This window comes from Myiozetetes cayanensis, unplaced genomic scaffold (assembly GCF_022539395.1).
Source record: "Myiozetetes cayanensis isolate MyiCay16 unplaced genomic scaffold, myiCay2020 scf34, whole genome shotgun sequence".
Taxonomy (NCBI): Eukaryota; Metazoa; Chordata; class Aves; order Passeriformes; family Tyrannidae; genus Myiozetetes; species Myiozetetes cayanensis.
This window is the reverse complement of record NW_026087566.1, coordinates 1,931,133-1,953,660: the sequence shown is the minus strand read 5'-3', so window position 1 is coordinate 1,953,660 and position 22,528 is coordinate 1,931,133. Positions and strand designations below refer to the sequence as shown.

At 57.1% G+C, this 22,528-nt stretch overlaps 2 protein-coding genes across 3 annotated transcripts; one reads left to right on the top strand and one right to left on the bottom strand.

The window, feature by feature from the left end:
- Positions 1 to 96: 96 nt before the first annotated feature.
- On the bottom strand, positions 97 to 5,419 carry LOC126646401 (E3 ubiquitin-protein ligase RNF113A-like). Its single transcript, XM_050327739.1, has 10 exons — positions 5,253 to 5,419; positions 4,696 to 4,775; positions 4,502 to 4,606; positions 3,042 to 3,149; positions 2,677 to 2,786; positions 2,396 to 2,502; positions 1,928 to 2,017; positions 1,127 to 1,220; positions 484 to 590; positions 97 to 230 (listed from the first exon to the last, which is right to left on the bottom strand). Exons 1-10 carry the CDS (start codon positions 5,353 to 5,355, stop codon positions 151 to 153), a joined length of 984 nt encoding a protein of 327 aa, XP_050183696.1. The 5' UTR covers positions 5,356 to 5,419; the 3' UTR covers positions 97 to 150.
- Positions 5,420 to 6,962: 1,543 nt separating this feature from the next.
- LIMD2 (LIM domain containing 2) lies at positions 6,963 to 17,507 on the top strand. Of its 2 annotated transcripts, none has more exons than XM_050327775.1 (5): positions 6,963 to 7,129; positions 14,371 to 14,508; positions 16,256 to 16,300; positions 16,723 to 16,862; positions 17,256 to 17,507. In XM_050327775.1, the coding sequence occupies exons 2-5, from the start codon at positions 14,467 to 14,469 to the stop codon at positions 17,413 to 17,415; spliced, it is 387 nt and encodes a 128-aa protein (XP_050183732.1). In that variant the 5' UTR covers positions 6,963 to 7,129; positions 14,371 to 14,466; the 3' UTR covers positions 17,416 to 17,507. The 2 variants fall into 2 exon arrangements, with proteins under 2 accessions (XP_050183732.1, XP_050183733.1); XM_050327776.1 differs by lacking the exon at positions 6,963 to 7,129 and adding an exon at positions 7,405 to 7,501.
- Positions 17,508 to 22,528: the final 5,021 nt, after the last annotated feature.

Sequence of the window (22,528 nt, the reverse complement as noted above, 5' to 3'; positions counted from 1 at the left end):
ACCTTACCTGTTCTGCCAGAGCAGTGAACAAGAGGTCCAGTACAGGTGGACACTGTTGGATACACAACCCCTGGCTCCACCTGGGAGGGTGTTTAGTTTTTTTTCTCCTACAAAAACTTTATTCAATTATTTACAAAACAGGCTGCTCTGCTACTGCGGATCCTCGCTGTGGTCCGACTGCTGCTCCTCCTCTTCCTCCCCTTTGTGTTTTTCCAGTTTTGCCATGAGCTCTGGAAAACAGGAACAGGCAGGATGAGCTGTTAGTCCATCACTGCATTACTGATGGCACAAGCTGCTCCCCTGGCACATCCCCTTCTCTGCAGAACTCACTCCCTGAATTCCCCCCAGACCCTCCCAGGCCAGGATTTAATCTCTCCTGGCACTAACAAAGCTCTGCTGGCAGCCAAGAGCTCTGAGCTCCAGGCCCAGCACCAGGAAGGTCCCTGAGGAGCTGGTGTCTCTCCCTCCCCAGGTGGGTGGTACCTTTTGCAGGGTTGAAGACCCCGTTGGTTTGTTTGTCACAGACGTAGCAGCGCTGGGATTTGCGGTAGTGCTGGAGGGCACAGCTCTCACAGAAGTAGTGCCTGCACCTGGAGGGACACACAGGGCTCACTGCAAGCCATCACCACACACAGTCACCCGGGGCTGGAGGCAGGAATTAGACTGCTGGTGCCCAGGGGAGGCAAAAGGGAGCTGCAGGCAGAGCTTCCCCTGCACACAGACACCAGTGACCTGTTCTGACACAGGCACCGGGACAGCCAGCAGTGTGGGAGAGGGCTGCCCTCAGCCTCCTCCTCCTCCTCACCAAGCTCTTGGCTTCCCCATGCCCCCATTTCTCTGCCATTCCAGGAGGAATGAAGGCATGACAAAATCCCAAGGCTGAGGGGAAATACTGTGTAACGAGTCAGCATCTGTGAAAATCTAAAAGTGCCTGAACAGGGGCTTGAGATCCCTTCCAAGGGGATGCTCCAGATGCAGCTGAGGCTCCCTGGTTCTCAGAGGACTCCCCACCCACCAGAAAGCCATGGCAGACAACAAGCAGGTTCCACCCCCAGCCTGTGGGCAGTGTTTGCCTCAACTCATGGGGCTGAATCCACAGCAGACACAGCTCCAAACCACCACTCACTTGGTGACCACGGGGTTCTTGAAGGAACCTCTGCAGATGAAGCATTTGAAAGGCATGTCCTCCTCATCGCTGCTCACCTCGTAGTTCTCCTCGTCTGCAGAAGAGAGAGTGAACCAGAGCAGAGCAAGAGCAGCCAGCCCAGCCCAGCCCATGTGTGGGGCATGGAATATTAAAGATGGGGATGGCACAGCAGGTGGGACTGAATCTGTGCTGGAAACAATGGAGTTCTGGCATCTGGGAGTTGCTGATGGCAGTCACACATGTGGGCCTGGGCTATAATTAGGACTAATGAGCCAGCGGGCCTGGTGCTCATCTCACAAGAGCAAATTCTTTTCTCCCTCACCCACTCACTGCTATAAAGAGAAACATCCTCCAGCCCCCTCATGGTTTTCAGACTTTCTTCCAAACCAGCTGCCACCAAAACTCTGGCTCCAACTGAAGAGAGAGCACCCTCCTCCCCCCCAGCTGCACAACAACCCTCACCAACCTGGGCCACTGAGTGAGAAAAGGGAACAGTCACAGCCCCTGGGCATCTGTGGGACAGCTCCAGCTCCACAAACCCACTCAACAGCAGGGCTCTCCTGTCACAGAGCCACAGGGGAAATCCCCCTCCTGAGTGGGGTCAGTGGCTGTCCGAAAGCAGCAAAGCCAAGCTTATCCCGCAGCAGGGAGTTCCACAGCTTGGGAATAACGAGCCCTTTGCTGTCCACACTGCACACCCCCCGGGCTGGATTAATACTGGCCAGAAATCCATGATAAAAGGCAGGATGTGGTGTCCTCCTCCCCCCAGGGGTGCCGTACCGTTGACCCCGTAGCGCCCCTCGTCCAGCTCCCGCTCGATCTGCCAGCCGTGCTTGTAGTCCGAGCGGTCGTGCAGGAACTTGCAGCTGTCTGAGCAGCACAGGGAGAAGAGAAATTACCAGCCAGGCTGGGAGGGCATAGTTTGTTACCAGCACACCTCATTCCTGAGCTCTGCCCAGCAGGTGAACCTCGGTTATTCCCTGCTCCAGGGCAGTGCCAAGCTCCTGGAGCAGGTATGGGATCACCCTCCGTGTGCCACAGGGACAGTGCCAGCAGTCACACACGTGGGAAGTGGGATAAGGAACGGGAAACCCCATCCCTCCCGTGGCCTCAGTGGACCCACATACCTGTGGGAATCCCAGGACTCCCACTGTGGGTCTCAGCACCACAAAAGGGGCTCACAGCTGGACTGGATCCCTTTGCAGACCTGCTGCAGCACTGTTCCAGCTGCAGGGACGACCCACTCACCCCCAAAGCCACAGAACCCCGTCTCCTTGTAGTCCTTGCAGATATCAGGCTGGTAGTCCCACCGCACCGTGGCCCGAAGGTGCTCCGGAGCACGGATGGGGCCTTTCCTGGAAGGAGGGAGAGGGCTCAGGGTCCCTGCACAGCAGCCCTGGAGCAGGGCCTGGCCAGAACCAGACACCAGCCCTGCCAGACAGACAGAAACCGGCAGTGACAGCAAAGTTGAAGCCCCAAAGAGGTGCCTTTGGGATGGTCCCAGTTCCCCCAGGCTCATCCCAACCCACCTGACCATTCCTGAAGAGGCATTTCCCATGGACGTGTCCTTGGGCTTCACGTACTTCTGGTAGTTGTTAATGCCACGGTAAATTTTATCATCTTCCTTTCCTCTCAGCTCCTGGGAGAGCAAAAAGATAAAGGATCAGGAGAGCTTCATGGCACTCATCAGCTTTCCTCACTCTCCCTTCCCGCCCTACCCTCCTTAACACCAAGATGCCAACAAAACCACAGAACTCCCCTCTTTGCAAGGGTTGCACTCCTGGTTTTTCAACTTCCCGGGGAAGCAGAGACTCCAACTCTTGCTGGTGTGCAGAAGGGGATGAGTAAAAGTCCTGCTGCAGAGCACCAGCCCCTCAGAGCAAGGCTGACTCACCTCCTGGATTTTCTGGCTGCGCTCGAAGATGGCCTGGGCGTCCTTCTCCTTCTCCGTGTCCAGCTCGTACACTGCTGTGGCTCCCATGTCTTCTGGGCCCACAGGTTTCTGAAAAGCAAGGAAAACTTGGGACAAGAGCGGAGGGAAAACCTGGCCAAGTCTGGGAGCTCCCTGGCTACCTGCAGGGATGTCAAGGAGCAAGAACTGCACACACCTGATTTACCTTCTATCGGTTTCTGCCATCCCTGGGCACCTGCCCAGGAGAATCCCCCATGGGCTGGAGGCCAATTCCCCACTGCTCCCAAACTTTAGGCTGCAGTCAGGAAACACTTGGCCTCATTTTACTCCTTTTGCAGCCCCAGCTCAGCTGGAAGCTGCACTCAGCTCTGCCACGTCCAACCCTTCAACCATGGGACCATCCTACCCACACAGGGGATGGCACATCTGAACTTCTGACCCGGCTGGGGGCGGCCCAAATTCACTTTTAACGCAGTGATCTGGTTTAGATTCCTCTTTAATGGACTGAACCAGACACCTCCTCCTAGGTCTTATCAGATCTTCAGGAACAGCTGCACAGAAACCAAAGAATAATTACAGCCAGCCTCCATTAAACACAAATCCAACCCTCCAGAAGCTTCTGGAGATCAAAGCTGTCACCTCCTCTTGTGCCTTCCCATTCTCTCCAGCAAGGAGGGCAAACAAGGAGCCCTCTGGGAGCAGCTAAAGCAGTGAATAATCACAGCAGGAGGTTATTTTCATATTTGCCTCTAATGTGACAAGGAGACCTGAGGACAGCCAGGAATTATTCCCATTTACACAGAGAACACACAGTAAGGAAAGAGCTGTGAGGAGGAACATATATGGATACCTTCTTCTAATCCTGCTGATACCCTGCCCAGGCTGATGCTGATGGGCAAAACGTCACTGGATCAAGAGGGAACCAAGAGTAAAATCTACTGAGGAGGGCAATTTGTGCCCAAACTTCAGAGCTGATTTCTCTCCAGCCCCGCTGGAGACCAGGATACCTCACCCATCAACCCCAAGAAAGCAGTGACCTCTCTGCAGCTCTTACTCCACCAGGAGTCACAGGGACAAAGATGGGAGCACCTCCTACGTCACCTCGAGTTCCCTGGGAAGGAAGGAGGCCCAACACTGAACACACAAACCCAACAGCTGGGCAAAGCTGAGCCAAGTGCTCCCTCTCCTGAAAATTCCGTGCAACGTTGGGCAAGTCCAGTGGCATCCTGGGGTTTCAATTCCCACCTCCAGGAGGGAAGGGCCGACCTCTGATGGCCCCCAGTGGAAGGAGGGACTGTCAGAACAAACCCACCACGCTGTGCTTGGCTGCTGAGATAAAGATATCCAGAGGTAAAAAAAGAGGGAATGGCTGCTCCCACGCTCCCAAATCCTCTCTCTCAAGTGTGAGGTGACAGCCCAGCACCCCCTCAGCCCGTCCTTACCGCCGACCTGGTGGATCTGTAGGTGACCCCGATGTCCTTGGCAGGGTCCTCGTCCTCGCTGCTGCTCGGGGCGTACTCCGGCCTGTCCCTGGGGCACCTGCGGGTCTGAGGGGCGACAGGGCAGGCACTGGGGGTGGAAGGGCCCAGCACTGGGTCTGGCAGGCCCTGCCGTGCCCCCTGGGCGCTCCCCTTACCTTCTGGATCATGGGGTTGGGCGTCTCCCGCCGCCGCTCCTTCCTCACCACCGCGCTGGCCTCCTCGTCCCCGCTGCTCCCTGCGGGCACAGCCCGGCCTCAGGCTCTGCCTCCCCCAGGCAGGGCCCTTCACCCCCCCGGCACCAGAACCACACCGAATAAACGTCCTGAGCTGGGGGGACCCACAAGGATCGTCCAGTCCAACTTCGGGCTCTGCACAGACACCCCAACAATCCCCCCCTGTCCCTCAGAGCGTTGTCCAAACCCTCCTGGAGCTCTGGCAGCCTTGGGGCTGTGCCCATCACCCTGGGGAGCCTGTTCAGTGCCAACCACCCTCTGGGGAAGAACCTTTCCCTGAGATCCAACCTGACCTGCCCTGACACAGCCCCAGGGGTCCTTTTCTCCCCCTGTTCCACACGGACACAGACTGAGGAGGGCGGCCGGGCCCCTCCGTGTGGGCAGCGCTGGGGGCGGCACCAGGCTCTGCCTCGCCTCCCCAGCGCACCGGCGCTGCCCGGCCCGGCTCCCCGCGCCCCCGGGGTGCCCCCAGCGCTCACCCTGCTCCTGGTCGCTGCCGGGCCGCTTCCTCCGTCCCCTGCCCGCGGCCCGGACCCGCTTCTTGAACACGAAGCTGCAGACTCCGCTCTCCTCCGCCATCATGTGCCACCGACACTGCGGGCTGGCGGATAGAGCGGCACGGGGGGTGACCGGCGCGGGCAGCGCCCCCTGCGGGCCCGGAGGGCGCAGGGCCCCGGGGGGCGCCAGGCTGGGCCGGGGTCCTTGGACCGCTCCCCGATCCCAATCCTCGATCCCCGATCCCTCCTTGCACCCCCCCTGCTCCTCCCCGTGGCCCCCGAGCCCGGCAGCCGGGGTGGTTTTTCCGCATTTCCCCGCCGGCTCCCGCGGGCCCGGCGGGTTTCCATGGCAACGGGGACGCCGCCGGGTCCCAGCGCCCCCCGGACCCCTCGGGTGGGCACGGGGGGGACCCCGGACCAGGGGCCTGCACAGGACAGGGGGTGTGCCCTGGCACGGCCCATCCGGGGGGGTGAGTGTGCACGTGTGTGTGTGAACATGTGTGTGAACATGTGTATGTGTACATGTGTGTGTATGTGCGTGTGCGTGTGTGTCCGACACGTGTGTGTGCTATTTGGGCAATGCAGAGTGACGGAGCTGGTAAATCACATCCCTGCTGCCTCCTTGCCCGGTAAACACTGCCAGAAATTCCCCAATTGTGCTTTTTTTTTTTGTACGGGGAGTTGCAGGCAAAGCGCACACGGAGCACCTGGCTCTGCCCCTGGGCTCAGACTTTGGGCCACCTCCAGCCGGCGTTTGGCTCTTTCCACACTGTGTCCCGGAGCCAAACAGGAATATTTGCTCCTGCATCATCATTATCAAAGCTGTTCCCACCTCTCCACCGCGTATTTTCCTTCTTGGATCCCCCTCTGAGGGGGGTTGGGAGGTTTAAGGTGAAGCCCTCAAGGTTCCTGCTGCCTCAGGTCCATCCTGGCTTCCTTACCTCCCTGAAACCACCTCTGAGTTCCCTCCAGGATTTAACTATTAATATTTAACTTATTTATTCCTGATGTTTTACCTCGTTCCCGGGGAAATCCCAGCCCTCCAAACCCCGGGGGAAGCCTCCTTCACTGTCCGAGCAGCGCTTTTGCTCGCCCCGTGAGCCCCTGCCCTGGCAGATCCATCACCCACAGCTCCCACGCCCCGCTCACCGGCGATCCGTGGAATAAAACCTGGATTTCTGGAGCTATCACCGCCCAGCTCTGCTCCCCCCGGGAGGTGAAGAGTGGGGAGCAACGGGATTCCCCTTTCTGCAGCTGCCTGATAAGATTCTCCCTCTGCAAACAGTTTGTTGAGGAGCGTGTGTTGGGGAGGGGAAATTCGGCTTTCACCGACCCCTGAGGGGACGGATCCTTTGGGATGCTTGGGGGAAACCTTCCATGAGCGGGTGGGTGAGCCCGAGGCCGCTTCCAAAGTCTGGAGCGAAGCCAGTCAGGAGGGAGGGGGAGAGGATGGAAAAGCTAATTACGATGTGTGTGTGTGGGGTAATTACACCCACTCCGCCAGAGAGCGGGAAGAGACCCTCGTGGGGTCGGCAGCGCTGAGCCGGGGAGGGGCTGCGGGGGTCGGGGCAGGGGGAGCTGGGGGGAGGAGGAGGAGGAGGAGAGAGGGGCTGGGGAAGGTTTGGGGTTCGAGCTTGGCTGCACACAAAGGAGCGAGCGGCTGAAGACGCTTGGGCGCCGGGAGCCAATCGCTGGCGCGGCCCCGCGATAAAAAGCGCTGCGAGGCGGCGGAGGCAGCGCAGGAAGCGGCTCCCGCTCCCACAGCCCCGGCCCCTGAGGCGGGAGAGGGGCGGCCAAAGATCCGGCACCGGCACGGACCCTCCCTGAGCCCCCCGCTCGGCATCCCCCCAAGGCGCATGGTGAGCTGCGGGAGAACAACGGGATGGGCAGGCGGCGGCGGGAGAGACAATGATGGTCCCTGGAAATGTGGGGGGTTCATCCATCCATCCATCCATCCATCCATCCCCACCGCGGGGGGTTCGGGGGGTGGGAGAGCTGGCGGGGGATAAGAACGATGGGCGGGAGGCCGGGGAGAAAGGGATGGAGAGGAGGGAGGGAGGGATGCAAAGGCAGCGAGAGAACCCCGGGAAGCGGCACCGCTGGAGCCAAGCGGGAGACGGGGGGTTCATCCCCCCCTCCCCTCGACCCCCGGGAGGAGGAGGAACCATCCGGGCGCACCGGGAACTTTCCGCTCTGGGAGGAGGCTCGGCCGAGGTGGTCGCTGGAGGAAGGTTTGATGGGGGGGTCTCAAGGTGGGGGGGGCTGTTCTAGGCCGGGGTCAGGTGGGGGCAAAGAGGCGCTGCCGGAGCTCCTGTTGGGGGGCGATGCTGTGGGAGGGGGGGCGAGCCCCCCGTGCCCGGTGTGAGCCGGGGGGGCGAGGGGCTGGTCCCCTCCGGATCGAGCACAGGCCTGTGCTGGCTGGATCCGCTGCCAGGGGTGTCCGGGGGTGCAAATCTGGGGGCTTCCCCTCCCCATTCGGGCTGTAATTCGCTCTTTGTTGTGCGCTGCAGTACGGGCTGGACAGATCCATTTTATTAAGCTGATCAGAAAGAGTAGAGATGGAAGAAAAACCTGTTAGATCCCGACTGCCTCATCCCCCCCTTGGTTAATGCCTGCTAATTCCCGGTGGTGTGTCTCCTACCGCCTCCTCCAGCCTGGATTTAAACCTTTCCAGCGACAGGTCTTTCATCACTTCCCTGGGGAGGCTGTTGCATGACTGTGAGATTTAATAACAACACAAATGCCCCAAGCTCTGACATAACCCTTAACAGGCAGGGATCTCCCAGGGCTTCACAAAGGAGAGCAGCTCTGTTTTCACTGGGGAGGGGAGAGGGGAGGGAGAAAAGGGAACAGAAAAAATGAAATTAATTGTCCACTGCCACCCAAAAAATTAGCAGCAGAGTTGGGAATCAAGCCCAGTTTGGTGCTGTAACTATCGTGTTTTGAGCCTTAATCCCCTTGGATCACTTGAAACCAGCTAAGCTACCTTGTAGATCCCATTTTCTGCTGATTTTTGTTCGGGGGGGTGGCCACCAGTTTCCAAAAAAAAACCAAACGTGATAATTCAGCCTTGAAAACTGCGCTTTGTCCACCGAAGGCGTCGTGTGAGGGCTCTCGCAGGGCAGACATCTGGTGCCTCAGCTGAGCCCTCGTGCATTTAGGGCCAGGAGCAGCAAGCACATCTGCAGAATTATTAACACAGATCACAAAACAATTGCGGGGCAAGAGACCAAGCTTGGTCTGAGGCAGCCCCAGTGCCGATGTCCTTTTTAAACGGGAGAGGCAAATTCCCGGTTCTGAAGCGAGGGCCGGTCAGAACCAACCCCTTGGGCTTTGCAAAGGGACTGGATGCATCTTCTTCTTCTTTTTCTTTTTTATTTTTGGCAGCTCAAAACTAGGTTCCTGACCTTTTTTGGTCAACAAAAATCCCACGAGACTTCTCATCAGGGAAGGGAGTTCCTCTTCTGGTTTCCTTCTGGTGGGTCAGTCCTGTGAGGCTTCCACTCCCCGTCAGGTCCCGTGTGGGGATGGAGTTCTTATGTTCCTTTTCTCTCCCTCTCAGGGTTGTTGGCCATCACCAGACAGCTGCTTTTCCCCCCAGAGGTGCCTTCTGCCTTTCCCTTCCCAGTTAAATCATTTTTATGAGCCATCTGGGGTGGGTTGCAGCGCTTACCTCGCTGTTGGCCAGAGCTCTGAGGTGGAGAAGGTTCAATCTGGGGGAAGGGATTACTGCAACATCGATGTTAAGCACACTTTAGACGTATTTCTCGCTCCTCTGGGGCGCCCATAACCCTCTCCATGTGGCCAGCTCGGGGTTTTCAGGCCCTGGATGCTCGAAGGGGAAGGATGGAGGGGAAGGCTGGAAAGAGGGCAGCTCACAAAGAGAGGTCTTCGGAGAGATTTAACTGCAATTACGATTTTTGGTGGCTTTTTTAATTGCACACTCTGCATTTGGACAGCAAACAGCGGCTCTTGTAGGGGTTGTGTGGAGGCAGGGACTGTGGAAAGGGGCTGTGCTGTGTTTTGGGGTGCCTGGAACGGGGTTCACTCTTGCTCTTGCTGCACCTGCAGGTGGTGAAACAGCAAAAACTCTTGGGGGGAGTCTCAGGGTTGGCTCAACCCCAAAATCAAGGTTGGAAAAGCCCTCTGAGATCACAGAGTCCAACCATTCCCCCAGCACTGACCCACGTCCCCAGTGCTTTAAAATCCCTCCAGGGATGGGGACCCCACCCTAGGAAGTGCCAGTGCAAGGTGTGGTGGATAACAGGTGATATTCCACGAGAGGAAATCGGCCAAAGTCACATTTACAGGTTTGTGTGTGAGGAAAGAGGAGATTACAGGCAATTCCAGACCCATTAATTGGAGCACAAGGAAAGGTTGGTTCCTAGAACAGGTCTTGGAAGAGCAGTCAAAGATGTGCTGTTGGGAAGCAGAATAAAGTGCTGGGTGGTTTTTTAACACAGATCATGTCAGGTTGGCTCAGTGCCTTCCTCAGAGATGAAAAATGACTTGTGAAACAACAGGACCTCGTGGGGCAGAGCCCCAAGGAAATGATTATTTTAGGTGGAGAGAGGACAGGGAAAAGAGAGAGCAAAATGGAAGGAGGACACCTGGCTCCAGATGTTTTCAGGGGGAGTTTTGTACCAGAATTCCAAGCTCTGAGATCCCCTGCAGTGTGGAGAGGCCAGGTCAGCTCACCTGCCCATATCAGGCCACCAGAGCAGGGACAGGGAACAGTTTGAAAGGGATTGGCTTCTCCTGCTAAAAGCAAGGCTGATGAGGAATGTGATTTATCCTCGTGAATCCCACCGAGAGGCAAATCTGTGGTGGAAGAAGAACTGGGGGCTTGATGTGTGATGGTAAATGGATGTGCACTTATGGGGGAAACCAGGTGGAGAGTGGTTTATGGGAGAGATAATGGGAAAGCTGGAAAGGGGAGGGGAAGAAGCAGGAACTGCTGTTTGCCTGCTGTGTTTATGTGCAGCAGGTCTGTCCTGCCCCTCATCAGTGCCACCCTGCAGAGCTTCCAAGGTTTCTTCTGCCTCATGTCCAGCCTGAACCTCCCAACCTGCAGTTTTTGTTCTGGCACTACTGAGGATTTGTCTCTGCCTGGAAAAGGCTCTTCATATCCCCCCCAGCAGTGTTTTCTGCTCCATCTGAGCTCCTAGAGAGACAGGAGCTCCCAGGGAGCAGGCACTCCCATCAGACCGTGATTTTTAATGGATGCCATTAAACATGGCCAGGATCCCAGGAATGGCCTGCCCTGTGCCTCAATTTCTGCTCCTGGAGAGCCAGTGAATCCCTGGAGCACCCTCCTGGTCCATCTTCCAGCCCAGTCCCTCTGGCCCTGTTCCTTCCAGCTCCTCCCCAGGGGAGAGCAGCCGAGGCAGGGGTGAAGGTGGGTGGGCAGGGGCTTCCCTCGGGCTCCCCCATTGTTGCCCTGACAAAGGCAGGCCTGTTCCTCCCCACAACTGTTCCTTGTCAGCATCCCTCAGCATTTGGGCTGCAGATTTCCTGCCCACTGGCAGCCTTTCAACAGGCAGCCCGGGCACGGGACGTGGCTGGAAAGGGGATTAGAGGAGCGGGGTGGTGGAAGGGTGTGCTGGGCCCAGGGGTGCAGGGACAGGGCCACCCCCCCAGGAGTGGGATGAGCAGGGTAGTGATATTCATGATATTCCCAGAATATCCAGATATTCCTCCCTTGGCTGTCCTCCACCCTGTGCCAACCCAGCAGGGACCTGCCCTGGCTCCCAAATATTGGGGAGGTCAAGTGGGTTGGCTCAAAGCCAAGAGCTGGAGATGAATGAAGGGCTTGCAGGGCTAAACCCAGAGCTGTGACCGCTGGGCTGGCTCCATCATCCCCCTGTGCCCCTTCCCTGGCACTGCTGGGCTGGTTCTGGCTCTCTCCTGTTCCGTGCTGGCTCTTCACACTCTTTTGTTTCATAGTGTGGGTCAACCGTGAGACCCCTCAGGCTGCAGAAACAGGGGCAGATGGGCAGTGAGCTGGGTGATTCCCAGGCTCTGGAGAAAGGTTTTTCCCTCTCCTCTTCCCCTCCTGCTCACCCTGTCCTGCTGACAGGGACCACGGGCTGGGCTGGCCGTGGAGCTGCAGGGTCGGTGCTTGTCCTGGGTGAGTGGGTTTTGCTAATCCTGCCCGTGATCTTGGGCACATCCAGCCCCACATCCAGCCCCACATCCAGCCCCACTGCCCACATTTCCTGGGGGGAAGCCCCCCTGGCAGCCCCTCCAAGGTGTGGAGCCCCTGGGGATACTCCGTGTCCTGGGGGGGATGGAGGAGGAAGGAGCCCGGATCCCCCCCCCACGCCAGGCTGTGCCTTTGGGAAAGCCCCTGCCGTGGTGGAGTGATCCCTGCAGGAAACACACCCTTCCCAGGGCTGGAATGGGAACCAGATGGCAGAGAGGGGCCTCTGGCAGTCCCGCTGCTTCCCCAGGCAGGAAACGCGGCGGCTGCCGGAGAGCCACGGCCAGCGCCGGGCTGGGGCCCACTGGGAGCTGCTGGGTGGGCACTGGGGGCACTGGGAGCTGCTGGGTGGGCACTGGGAGCTGCTGGGTGGGCAGTGGGGGCAGCCAGGGTGACCCCACTGGAGAGGGGAAGGGGGGAGAGGCTCCCTGCACCCGTCCTGGCCGTGGGAAACGCGATCCTTGGGAGGCACGTGGTGATGGGGGAGTTTCCTTGAGAGGCCACACCAGATGTTCCCTGTCCCTGCATCTGCCCCGGTGTCAGGCAGGGAGGTGAGAGGGGATGGGGCTGTTAGGGAAAAGCTCTGTGATGGAGAGGCTTCTGGGAGGAATGTTGGCCTTCCTCCCTCCAAACTGTTCCCTGCTCAGGGCTGAAAGGCAGCCGAGCGCTGCTCCAGCTGCTCCACATGGCAGCAGGCACGTGTGCCCTCTGGATGCTGGACAAATTCCAACCCCAGCTCAAACACCAGCTCACTGAGATCACCCAGAAAGCCCCCAGAGCAGGAGCAGCAGCTGCTGGTGGTGACCTGGGCAGCAGAACTGGTAGGTCAAGCACCAAGTGCATCCCGCTGGCTGTGGTGCCACACCGAGATCCACCTCCCTGTGCTGCCATCAGCGCTCCCAGCAGGAGCTGCTCCATCTCCCTGGGTGGATGGCAGGAGCCCAGATCCCCTGGAGAAAGGTCTTATTGTCCCCACCAGCCGTCAGTCGCTCCCAGGAGGGGCAGAAAGGACGGAGGTTGGAAGGCAAAGGGGTTTTCACCTTGCCCTGAGCAGGTGGAAGAAACCGAGTGTTTATCACAGAGTCACAGCTGGTTTGGGCTGGGGAAGGGACCTCAAAGCTCATCTGGATCCAACCCCCTGCCCTGGGCAGGGACACCTTCCACTAGGCCAGGTTATGGGGGATGATGGAAGGAGTGGGAAAACCGAGGGCAGAGCGTGGCTGGGGTTGGGGAGGAGAGGGAGGGGAGCAGGGGGTGGACAAACATTCGTGTCACGGGTCGGGGTGGAGGTGAAAGGCAGGTGGGAAGGAGGAGGGTTGTGCATCCGTGTCAGAGGCGTGTGTGGGACGGGCACAGCGGGTTTTTGTGGGTTCCTCAGGTGCCCCTCTGGCCTGAGCTGGGCTGTAGGCACCTGGCAGACCCCGGGGGAGTGGAGGGAAGGTCCTGCCCCAGGGAACGGGGGGCAGAGAGGGGCTGTGGGTTTGGGGAGCGGCCCCAGCAGGCTCTGGGCTCGGCAGCAGCTGCCTGAGAGCGAGCTGGGAGAGCAGGAAATAACAAGCAAACCGCAGAGGGACGGGAAATGAGCTGGGTAAAACAGAGCAGTGCCTCAGATGAGCTGCAAAGTGTTGGTGATGAGGGCTCTGCAGCCCCCCGGGGACCTGGCACACAAAGGTCCATCAACTCCGAGAGCAGCCGCGAATTTTGGGTGCTTTGCAAGCCTGCTGTGGGTTGTTTGGCAGCCAAAGAGCCCTCCAAAACCCAGGGCGTGTTTGCAAATGTCCCAGTGAGGTGGGCATTGAGGAGACACCCCCAGCCCTCCACCCCGGCCCTCGGGGCTCTCTCGGGGTCTGTCCCAGCCCTTGGGAGGTTTTGGAGATGAGGATATGAGGCCGAGGGGGGTCAGCAGGAGATGAGAGCAGCCTCAGGCAGGAGAGGGGGTGCTGGTTTTCCATCCCCCAGCTCCTCCCCATCATTGCAGAGCTGCACCTTCCCCCTCCTCCTCCCTGCTCTGCCCCTACCTTCGCACAACCCCACACCTTGTGTGTGCAAACCAGGGCTGATCTCCCACGGGTGTTTGTTTTGAAGGTAAAGTGTGGCGGGGGGGGAAAAACCCCTGAGTGCCTTTTCAGCTATTTTTTTTTTTACCAGAAGGGGCGATTTGCAGTGCTGGTGGTTTTCTTTCAGTGCTGGTCCCTGTCAGCCCCATCCTCAGGGCACTCAGCACATCACACGAGGCTCACAGGGCTCAGCCTGAAGGTGACGTGGGTTCCCCAGGGAAGAGACAAAATCCCCATCCCTCGCTCTGCTGAGCTGTGATCAGCGAGACTGTTCTGGGCTAAAATTAGACTGAAATCACAGTCCTTCCTCCAGCAACACCAGTCATTTAGTGGCTGCTTTAGTGAAACAGGGGGCATGGGTTTTGCTGCCTCCACGTGTGGGGTTGGGGCAGAAGCCATCCCATCACCTCCTGCTCACGTTCCCAGCAGTCCTCTCCCATCCCAGCCCAAAATCTTTGTATGGCATTACCTTTGTATGGGATTAGAGGACTGGTGCTACTGAGCTCAGGGCCCCAGATTGCAGAATCCCAGGCTGGTTTGGGTTGGAAGGAACCTTAAAGTCCATCTCATTCCACCCTCCTGCCATGGGCAGGGACACCTTCCACTAGGCCAGGGTGCTCAGAGTCCCAAACTCTCCAGCTTCCCATCACAGCATTCCAGACTCTCATCTCCTGTCTGTTGGTCCATTCTGGTGTTCCTGAACAACCTCTTGGCTCCCTCCAGAACCCCCCCAGACCGACGAGGCCGCTCTGAGCCTGCAGAGAAAGCCGAGCACCCGCCCCGTCCTGCAGAGCTTTGGGGTGATGAAACCAACCCCGCTGCTGTCAACATTTCCTTCCAGGTGTTGCAAGAAGACCGTCTTAGACACCTCCCCGGGGGAACATCGACCCACAGACTTCAAGCTCAGGCCTAGAGAGACGGAGGAGGGGAAGGAGCCATGTTCCAGGCCGCGGGAGCCGCCAGCCCACCCCCCACCCACGTATGTAGATCCCGCGGCTCGGGTGGGAATCTCAGCCCGGTTTTGGTTCTCAGGGAGGGAGGGCTGTGAACAGGAGCTGTGCTGCTGGCCTGACACCTCGGGGTGACCAAAGGCACGGCCACTGCTGCTCAAACAGCAGAGCTGGGGACAGGGACGTTCCAGCAGAAGGTGCTGTTCGCTGAGCACGCTCAGGCTCGGGGCCATCCGCAGCTCTCACCCCGCTCTCATCTCCAGTTGCCTCTGTTTGTTTGTGTTTCCATGGCTTTCCGTGAGCACAACTGAGAGCATTCGAGCTGCTTAGGACTGCAGCGAGATGGAAAAACATAAAGGCTCAAGAACATCTCCTGCTGGGACAGGATACGGCCCTTCCCCCGAGGGGAGATCGATCAGATAGGGAAGAGATGTTGAGCCTGCTCCGGGCCAGGAGGCTGCCGAGAAGAGAAGTGCCGAGCCAGAGCCGAGGTGGTTTGCTGCAGCCTTGGGAACGGATGTGTCCCAGCTCCAGAGGGGCAGCGCCTTCCTTAGCTCTGCCTCAGCTGAGCCTGGAGTTTAAAGCTGAGGGTGTTTAAATCCCGGCCCCGGGAGAGCCCCCGCGGTTGTTCCGCCGCTCCCGGGGGATGCAACCAGTGTTACACGGCCTGGCTGCCCCTGTCCCACTGCTGACTTTGGCTCCTGCCCCCAGCCTCGTGGGAGGGAGAGGAAAATCACGTCCCTGACCTCAGTCGGGGAGAGCAGCTGGGAAACGTCTGAGGAGGCAGCTGGGCCAGGGGAGAGCTTCCTGCGCGGCTCTCTCGGACAAACTGTTGCCAAAAATACGGAGGAGGAACGGCGGGAAGGGCAGAGGAGGAGGAACAGGGAGTGGGGGATCAGCCTGGGGGCAGACAGGGGCACCACTGGTCAGGCAGAGCCAAGCAGCAGTGAGGGGAAGGACGAGGACAGTGGGGTGACAGTGCCCCAACCCTGGCAACAAGCAGTGCAGAGGGTGAGCCAGCTCTGTGATGGCCTCTTTGATCCCAGCAGTTTGAAGGAAGGAGGGAGAATTTCCACCAGTGCAAAGGTGGGGGAAACACTCCCAGGTGCAGTCGGTGCGGGGAGGGTGAGGAGGGGAGCAGGGTGGGGGATTTGGGAAGAGAGGAGCTGTTGCAGCTGCAGACGAAGGAGCATTTACCAAGGCCCTGCCCTGAAATCCTGGGGCACAGGTAGAGCCACCTCAGCCTTTGGACGTGCACGGGGGTGGCACTGGGCAGTCCAGGACAGTGATCACTGCCTGCAGGTGGTGAGGGGCAGGGGACAGTTCTTACCCTGCAGTGCCCATGCTGCGACATCTGGATCCATGTGTGGGTGCTGCTGCCACCACAAAACAGCTCTGCCATGGAACACACAGAGCTGTGCCGTGATCCTGTTGGATAAGAGAACAGGCTGCTGTGCCCCTGGAGGTTCCACAGCTGCTGGTGCTCCATTCCTTCTCTGCAAAATGTCCGTGGTTTTCCCTCTTTCTGCATTTCCCTCTCTTCCATCTCTCTTTGGGAGGAGCAGCACAGCACAGGCAGCAACTCACACACCAGGACCTGACAGATGTCGTGGCCCCTGGGCAAGCGAGTTCAGGGACGGTCACAGTGCTGTGACAGGGGCTGGTGTGCCCCGGGGTCCTGCAGAGCAGCTGCCTGTGCCACTCCTCCTCCCCTCCTCCAGCACAGCTCAGTGTAAGGCCAAGCTCTCATTTTGATTTCTCTTCTTCCCTTTTCAGGAGGCAAAGAGCAGCTCAGGAGGCAGCACAGTGCAGCGCTCCAAGGTACCCGGGATTTTATCACATCATATACAGTGGGTTGGGTTGGGAAGGGACCTTAAAGATCACCCAGTTCCACCCCCTGCCATGGGAAAAGCACGTTCCACTATCCCAGGTTGCTCCAAGCCCCGTCCAACCTGGCCTGGGACACTTCCAGGGATGGGGCAGCCACAGCTCCTCTGTGTCAGTGCCTCATCCTACTGATTCATGGCAGGGGAGAAGGACCAAAAACTCCAGGCCCAAGCACCAACCCAGCCCAGCATCAGTGGGGTGGCCTGGGGAGGGGGACACGAGGCTGCTTCACTCTCACCAACGCTCCAGGAGTGCCAGCGCAAACAGCAGGGCAGAGAGCTGTGATGGGAGCCAGGCACGGGAATCCCACACCCCTTCCTGATCCCGTTGTCTCCCTCTGGTGTCCCCCTGGCCAGTCGTTCAGCCTGAAGGCTCAGGTGAAGGAGATGTGCTCTGCCTGCCAGAAAACCGTGTACCCCATGGAGCGGCTGGTGGCCGACAAGTTCGTCTTCCACAACTCCTGCTTCTGCTGCAAGCACTGCCACACCAAGCTCAGGTGAGCCGGGCTGTGCTGGGCCTGGCTGGGGGAAACCCTTCCAAACACTGCACCTCCTCTTCCCTCTCCCATATCAGAGCTCCTCTCTGGTGCCTAAAGAAAGGTTTCTCTGCCCCCCTGCTCCCAAGCCTCAGCTAAATCCCAGCTGGCATGGAAGGGGAGATGCTTTTCCCCCCGAGAGCAGCCCCAGGGTAACACGGAGCTGAGGCAGAGCCCCCTCCCAGAGGGGGATCCCCCCTCTTTACAGACCTGCTCACAGCAGCCCCCACCATCCCGCACTGGGGTTTGCCCTAAGGGTCTCCTCCTGCGCTTTCCCTCCTGTTCCCTGCCCCATCCTGGTGTCCCCAAGCCCCAGATCCCCTGTTCCTGTCTAACCCTGCCCTCCCCCCGCAGCCTGGGCAGCTACGCCGCCCTCCACGGCGAGTTCTACTGCAAGCCCCACTTCCAGCAGCTCTTCAAGAGTAAAGGCAACTACGACGAGGGCTTCGGGCGCAAGCAGCACAAGGAGCTGTGGGTGCACAAGGAGGTGGAGAGCGGCACCAAGACGGCCTGAGCGGGGCCAGCCCCGCCCCGCTGGATCCCAGCAGAGCCCGAGCGAGCTGAGCTGCACGAACTGAGCTGATGGGAAGCAGGACCTGGGGGAGGGCAGGGCAGGGAAGGGAAGGGAAGGGAGGGTAAGGGGGCAGCCACCCAGCTTTGGGGGTGCTCAGAGGGGTCCTGCAGGTCGCCAGGACAGGGCAGAAGTGACGGGGTGCAGCCCCCTGAGCTGAAGCCTTCTCTCTTCAGGCCCCTCTGCCCCTTGAGATCAGACCAGAAAAGCACTTGTCCCATCCCATCCTCCCCACCCTGGGACCCCCCAACCCTGTTCATGGAAAAGGAGATGATCTGGGGGCTTAACCAGCAGAGCTCCTGCCATCCCCCCCATCCTGCCTTGCTGGGGGCTCTTTGCTTTGCATCAGCTCAGTTCAGCTGGGGTGGCTCAGCCTCCTGCCCTGCGACTGTGTAACAGTGTCTGTCTTTTTTATATTTGCCTTCCACTGGTACGTCGTGCTCCGGGGCCTCCCTCGGCGGCTCCGCCTCGCACCGCGCCCGTGCGCTCTTTTATTTTTGTAATACAAGGTTTCCCAGGCTTCCCGGCCTTGTCCTGTGCTCCCAGGGTGTCTGGGGAGGGTGGGGAGGTGTGGTCAGGCCCCCCTCTGGCTGCCCAGGTGATGTGGAAGGAGCCTCTGTCCGTGCAGGATCAAGGAATTATTGCTGGGTGTTTGGGAGTAATAATAGGACTGAGGTGGTGAGGGAAGGGAGGGAAGGAGGGAATCCACCTCTTTTCAGAGGGGTCCTGCAGGCCACAAGGGGCAGAGGTAACAGGGTTGCAGCCCCCAGACCAAAACCATTCTCTCTTCATGCCCCTCTCCCCCCTGAGATCAGAGCAGAAGCTCCTGCCCCCCACGGGACCCCCAGGTCTTTGGGGAGCAAACCCAGGATTTCAAACTGCACCCCCCTGGATCCACCCCATAGCCAATTTTTGGACAGCACAGTCCACACAAATTGATGAGCCCAGCAAGGCCTGCCAGGTGGGAGAGCCAAATGCAGGAAAACCAGGGAAAGTGGGTGAGTCTGGTTTTAATGATTTACCTCCTTCCTCCACCCACGGGTTTGTAAGATCAGATTGAACGAGAAAGTGTTTCCATGTCTTTCAAATTCTACAGAAATTTGGCTTTTCAGAGTGCCCCAGCAGAGCCAACAGCCCATGACAGCCCCTGTTCCATCACTGACTGATGCCATCAGCTCCAGAGAGCACGTCCTGTCTGGGAAAACCCAGACACAGCCACGGAAAGGGGAGATGAGGATGGAAGAGGGAGAGGGATGGGGATGGTTCATCCACAGGAGAAAGGGATGGCACACAGGAGCCTGATGTTGGACATGTTTTTCCCCTTTTTTTTTGTACTTAAGGGCTTTTTAAAGGGCTCCTGGGTGGGATTCACACGACCAGCACAGTCGGGCTGGTGATGCCGCCAGGTTGGGGCCCCTTCCTCGGCCCCTTCCTTCCTAAGCCGGCCCCGAAAATGAAAGCAGAGCTCTCTGTTCCTCTTCCTGCCTCTCAGGACCAGCAGCATTTCCTGCTTCCCGAGGGACTGCCCACAGGGAAACCCCAGTGGTGACACACTCAGGGAGATGCTTTGAGCTCATCTTACCTCCCCTACATTCCAGAGGTGCCGTGTAGATTTCCTCGGAGGGATCAGAAGCAGCACTACAGAAAGTCCAGCTTAAAATGCCTCCAACTGGGAGGTTTTGGCAAGACAAGTTTAAAAAAAAAAAATAATCCCAGAACATTGTTCCTTTGTCTCTAAAGTTGAGCTAAAATCCAGCTGATTTTATGATGAGAGCAGAACCCTCCTTTCCAAATTCCACCCCCCCAGCAAACTTCTGGATAACACTCACAGAAAACCTTCTGAGCACTCACAGGGACTTCTCACTGCACTTTCTCCCTTCAAATCTCCATCTCTAAGCACAAGGTCCACGTTTTGTCCCTTCAGCCTCCCCTGACCAGCAGTTCAATCTGCAGGGATGGAGTCACCGGGATTTGGGATGTTCTGACTCCACATCTGGGGTAAGATTGGCAGAGCACAAGAATTCCAGCCAGCAGGTTCATGTAAAAAATGCTGTTTGAAGGGGAAAAAAAAATGAATCAGTAAGAATCCATATAAATCCATAAACACCCATACCATCCAGATGTCCAAGAGCACCAGGCAGGGATCAGAACCAGTGACACAAGAGAGGATCGTGCCAGCATTTCCTGGATAAAATATAATGCAACTCTCCCCCCACCCTGCCAATATTAAACCCAGAAGTCATCATTCCTGGTTCAGACTTTGCTATCCCAACACAGAGAGCCCCAGCAGTGCAGCACAGCCAAGCTCTGCAGAGATTATTTGAATTCCATTTGCCTCAGAAGTGGATTTGGAGAGAGGGAACTCACCTTAAGTCCTTCCCTTGGGCCACAAATCACAAGAAATAAAAAGGCAATCGAGGGGTTTTGCTGCATTTCTTCTGTGCTTTAGGCAGTGTTTTGGGGCTGATCATTTCTACCTTTGAGACTCCAGGTGTTTTTTTTCCCCCTCCCAGTCCCTGCTCAACCACCACAGGACAGGTGGGATTCTTGGGGTGTCCCGTGCAGGGCCTCGATGATCCCCGTGGGTCCCTTCCAGCTCAGGAGATTCTGTGGGGAAGATTCCAGCCAGGAATGCACACTCTGGATTCTGTGGGGAAGATTCCAGCCAGGAATGCACACTCTGGATTCTGTGGGAAGCAGAATTACTTGTGGAGCTTCTTATTTTTGAGGGGGGTGAGCAGGAGGGGAGTCCAGGACAAAACCAGACCATCAGACAAGGCTGAGAGGTGAATCCCACACCAGTGAACAGCCCAGGTGGAAAAGAGGGAAGAACCTCCTCAGGTGAAGGTAACAAAGAAGTCCCAAGTTCCTCCTTCAGCAAAGGCAGGGTTTGGGGGTTCTTACACACAGGGAGGGTGTCAGGAGGTGGTTTATTTCTGGTTCCACCAGACATTTTCCTTCTGGGATGACTCCACTTGATGGTTCTCATCTGTCCTGGCACAGCCCCAAGCCCCACACACGTGCTTGGCTCATTGAAGGGTTTCTGTTGCATCAGCTGGTCAAGCCCTTAATCCTGATTTGTTCACATTTCACATGGACAAACATTTCAGGATTTAACTGACAACAACCATGGCCTGGGAAAAGGATCAGTGGTCAGGGCTGGGGAGGCCAGTTCCTCCAGGGACCCTGGTGACACTCAGGCACTGCTCAAGTGGTGGTGACATCAAAGAGCAAAAAAACCCAGCTGGAAAAAAAACCAGAGCCTGAAAATCTCTGGAGATGTGGTTCCCCATTCTCTTGCCTTTCTCAGGGACAGCAAAGCTTCTCCTGCCCCAAATGACTGGTATAGTCAATGCAAGACCATCCAGATTGCTCAGGGACAGCCCTGGGGAGGGCACACACTCACCTGACCCAAGAGGTGACATCACAAACAGGACATTTCTCCATCTGTCCCACGGGAGAAACTCCAGAAAGGAAAAACTTCCTCCTTCATTTAAGGTCCCTGGTGGGAAGGAAAACCAGTTAATGGCTTTGTTGACTTACCCTGAGGGGCACCACTTCCACAGAAGTAAGAGACACCGGACTGCAACAACCACCAGCAGCACAGGCTTTCATATAAATGATAATTTTATTGTAAATAAAACGATACATTGGCCTGGCTTTGCACTGCAAGCCCCCGGTCGGAATATAGAGACTACTGGGTCAGGGTCTTCTGCACAATCCAGGTTAAAGCCATTTCTCCCTGCTCTGCACCGTTGATGGGGAGGATAAAATCCCCTTTTCTCCACCTCTGACCTCACTCAGCTCCCCTTTGCCCACCCAAATCCATGCTTACACAACAGGAATGTTGGTGTTTATGGGGCAAGTTATGCCAGCTCTGGGCACTTGGAAACATTGTGTGTCACCTGAGCAGGTACCAGCTTCCCCCTTGGGCAATTTGTGTTGGTAATTAAATTAATTAACGGCAGCAGGAGCTGTTTGGAGCATCAAGTCCTTTGGAATATGGCTCCAAAAATGAAATAAATCCAGATTGCTGCAGCCTCCTGCCACAAGAACGGGCAAAGCTCAGATCTTCTGGAGAGCAAGCAGATAACCTGGAATGCACAGAATCGTCACACCAAGCCCCAAATGCCACCAGTTTGTTTCCTAACAAACTCAGGGACAACCAAATCCCCCGAGTTCCTCTCTGATGGGAGTCTCAGACACTTTTCTGCCCAGTTTCAACCGTTTCAGGACACTGGGACTCTGTGTCAAACAGAATATCCTCCATTTCTGCAGCACCTTCCATCAAGGATCCCAAAACTCAACATTCCCTGGATTATCCCTCCCTGGGAGGAACAGCAGGAATCTCCACGTGACATTTGGAGTGGACACAACAGCTTATTGTCAGCCTGGCACTCCTCCCTCCACCCTCCCCTGAACGAGTTTTATTCCCAGTTTTTCCCAATTCTGCCAGCATAAAGAGGCCAGATGTAATTCAGGTTTGAGGTAGAATTACATTTTCTGTCCACTTGCAACTCTTTTGCTGCCCATGGGATCAATCAGTCCCAAGTCATTCACCGGAGCAGAGCACTCAGGACTCCAGATCTTCCTTTTCCAGAGGGCTGTGAGGAAACAAAGGAGCATTTGGGGGCTTGGCTTCTACTCGTTATAAACCATCAGCAAATTCTCTGCAAAACCAGCTGCTTTTTTTTCCTTTTTAAATTCATAAAGGCGTCAAAATTTATTTCCCCTCCTCCTCCCTCCCTCCCCACCCCCCTTTCCCCCCCTTTCCCCGTAACAGTCGATATATATAAAAATCATCAAATATGATCTTTTTTTTTTTAAACGATATAAATAAAAAAAAAAAAAAAAGTATGAGGCATCACCGTTTACATGATGTAAAAAGAGCTAAAAAAGAGCGATATAAACTACATTCATAAAAGTGCATCTCCAAACAGACAAGGGAATGCTTTGGCTTCTTCCTGTGCCCAACGCTGGGCTGGAGGGGGGTTCCAAACACAAGTCCAAGCTGGCACCCCGTTGTTCTCTGTCACTGGACAGCTATTTCATTCCA

Excerpts from the sequence above, each read along its gene's own strand:
- LOC126646401 (XM_050327739.1), bottom strand. The coding sequence starts at position 5,355 with ATGATGGCGGAGGAGAGCGGAGTCTGCAGCTTCGTGTTCAAGAAGCGG. Across the intron at positions 4,776-5,252 it reads CGGCAGCGACCAGGAGCAGG|GGAGCAGCGGGGACGAGGAG; the intron begins GTGAGCGCTGGG and ends CTGTGCCCGCAG. Across the intron at positions 1,221-1,927 it reads GGGGCGCTACGGGGTCAACG|ACGAGGAGAACTACGAGGTG; the intron begins GTACGGCACCCC and ends TCTCTTCTGCAG.
- LIMD2 (XM_050327775.1), top strand. The coding sequence starts at position 14,467 with ATGTTCCAGGCCGCGGGAGCCGCCAGCCCACCCCCCACCCAC. Across the intron at positions 14,509-16,255 it reads CCAGCCCACCCCCCACCCAC|GAGGCAAAGAGCAGCTCAGG; the intron begins GTATGTAGATCC and ends TTCCCTTTTCAG. Across the intron at positions 16,863-17,255 it reads CACTGCCACACCAAGCTCAG|CCTGGGCAGCTACGCCGCCC; the intron begins GTGAGCCGGGCT and ends CTCCCCCCGCAG.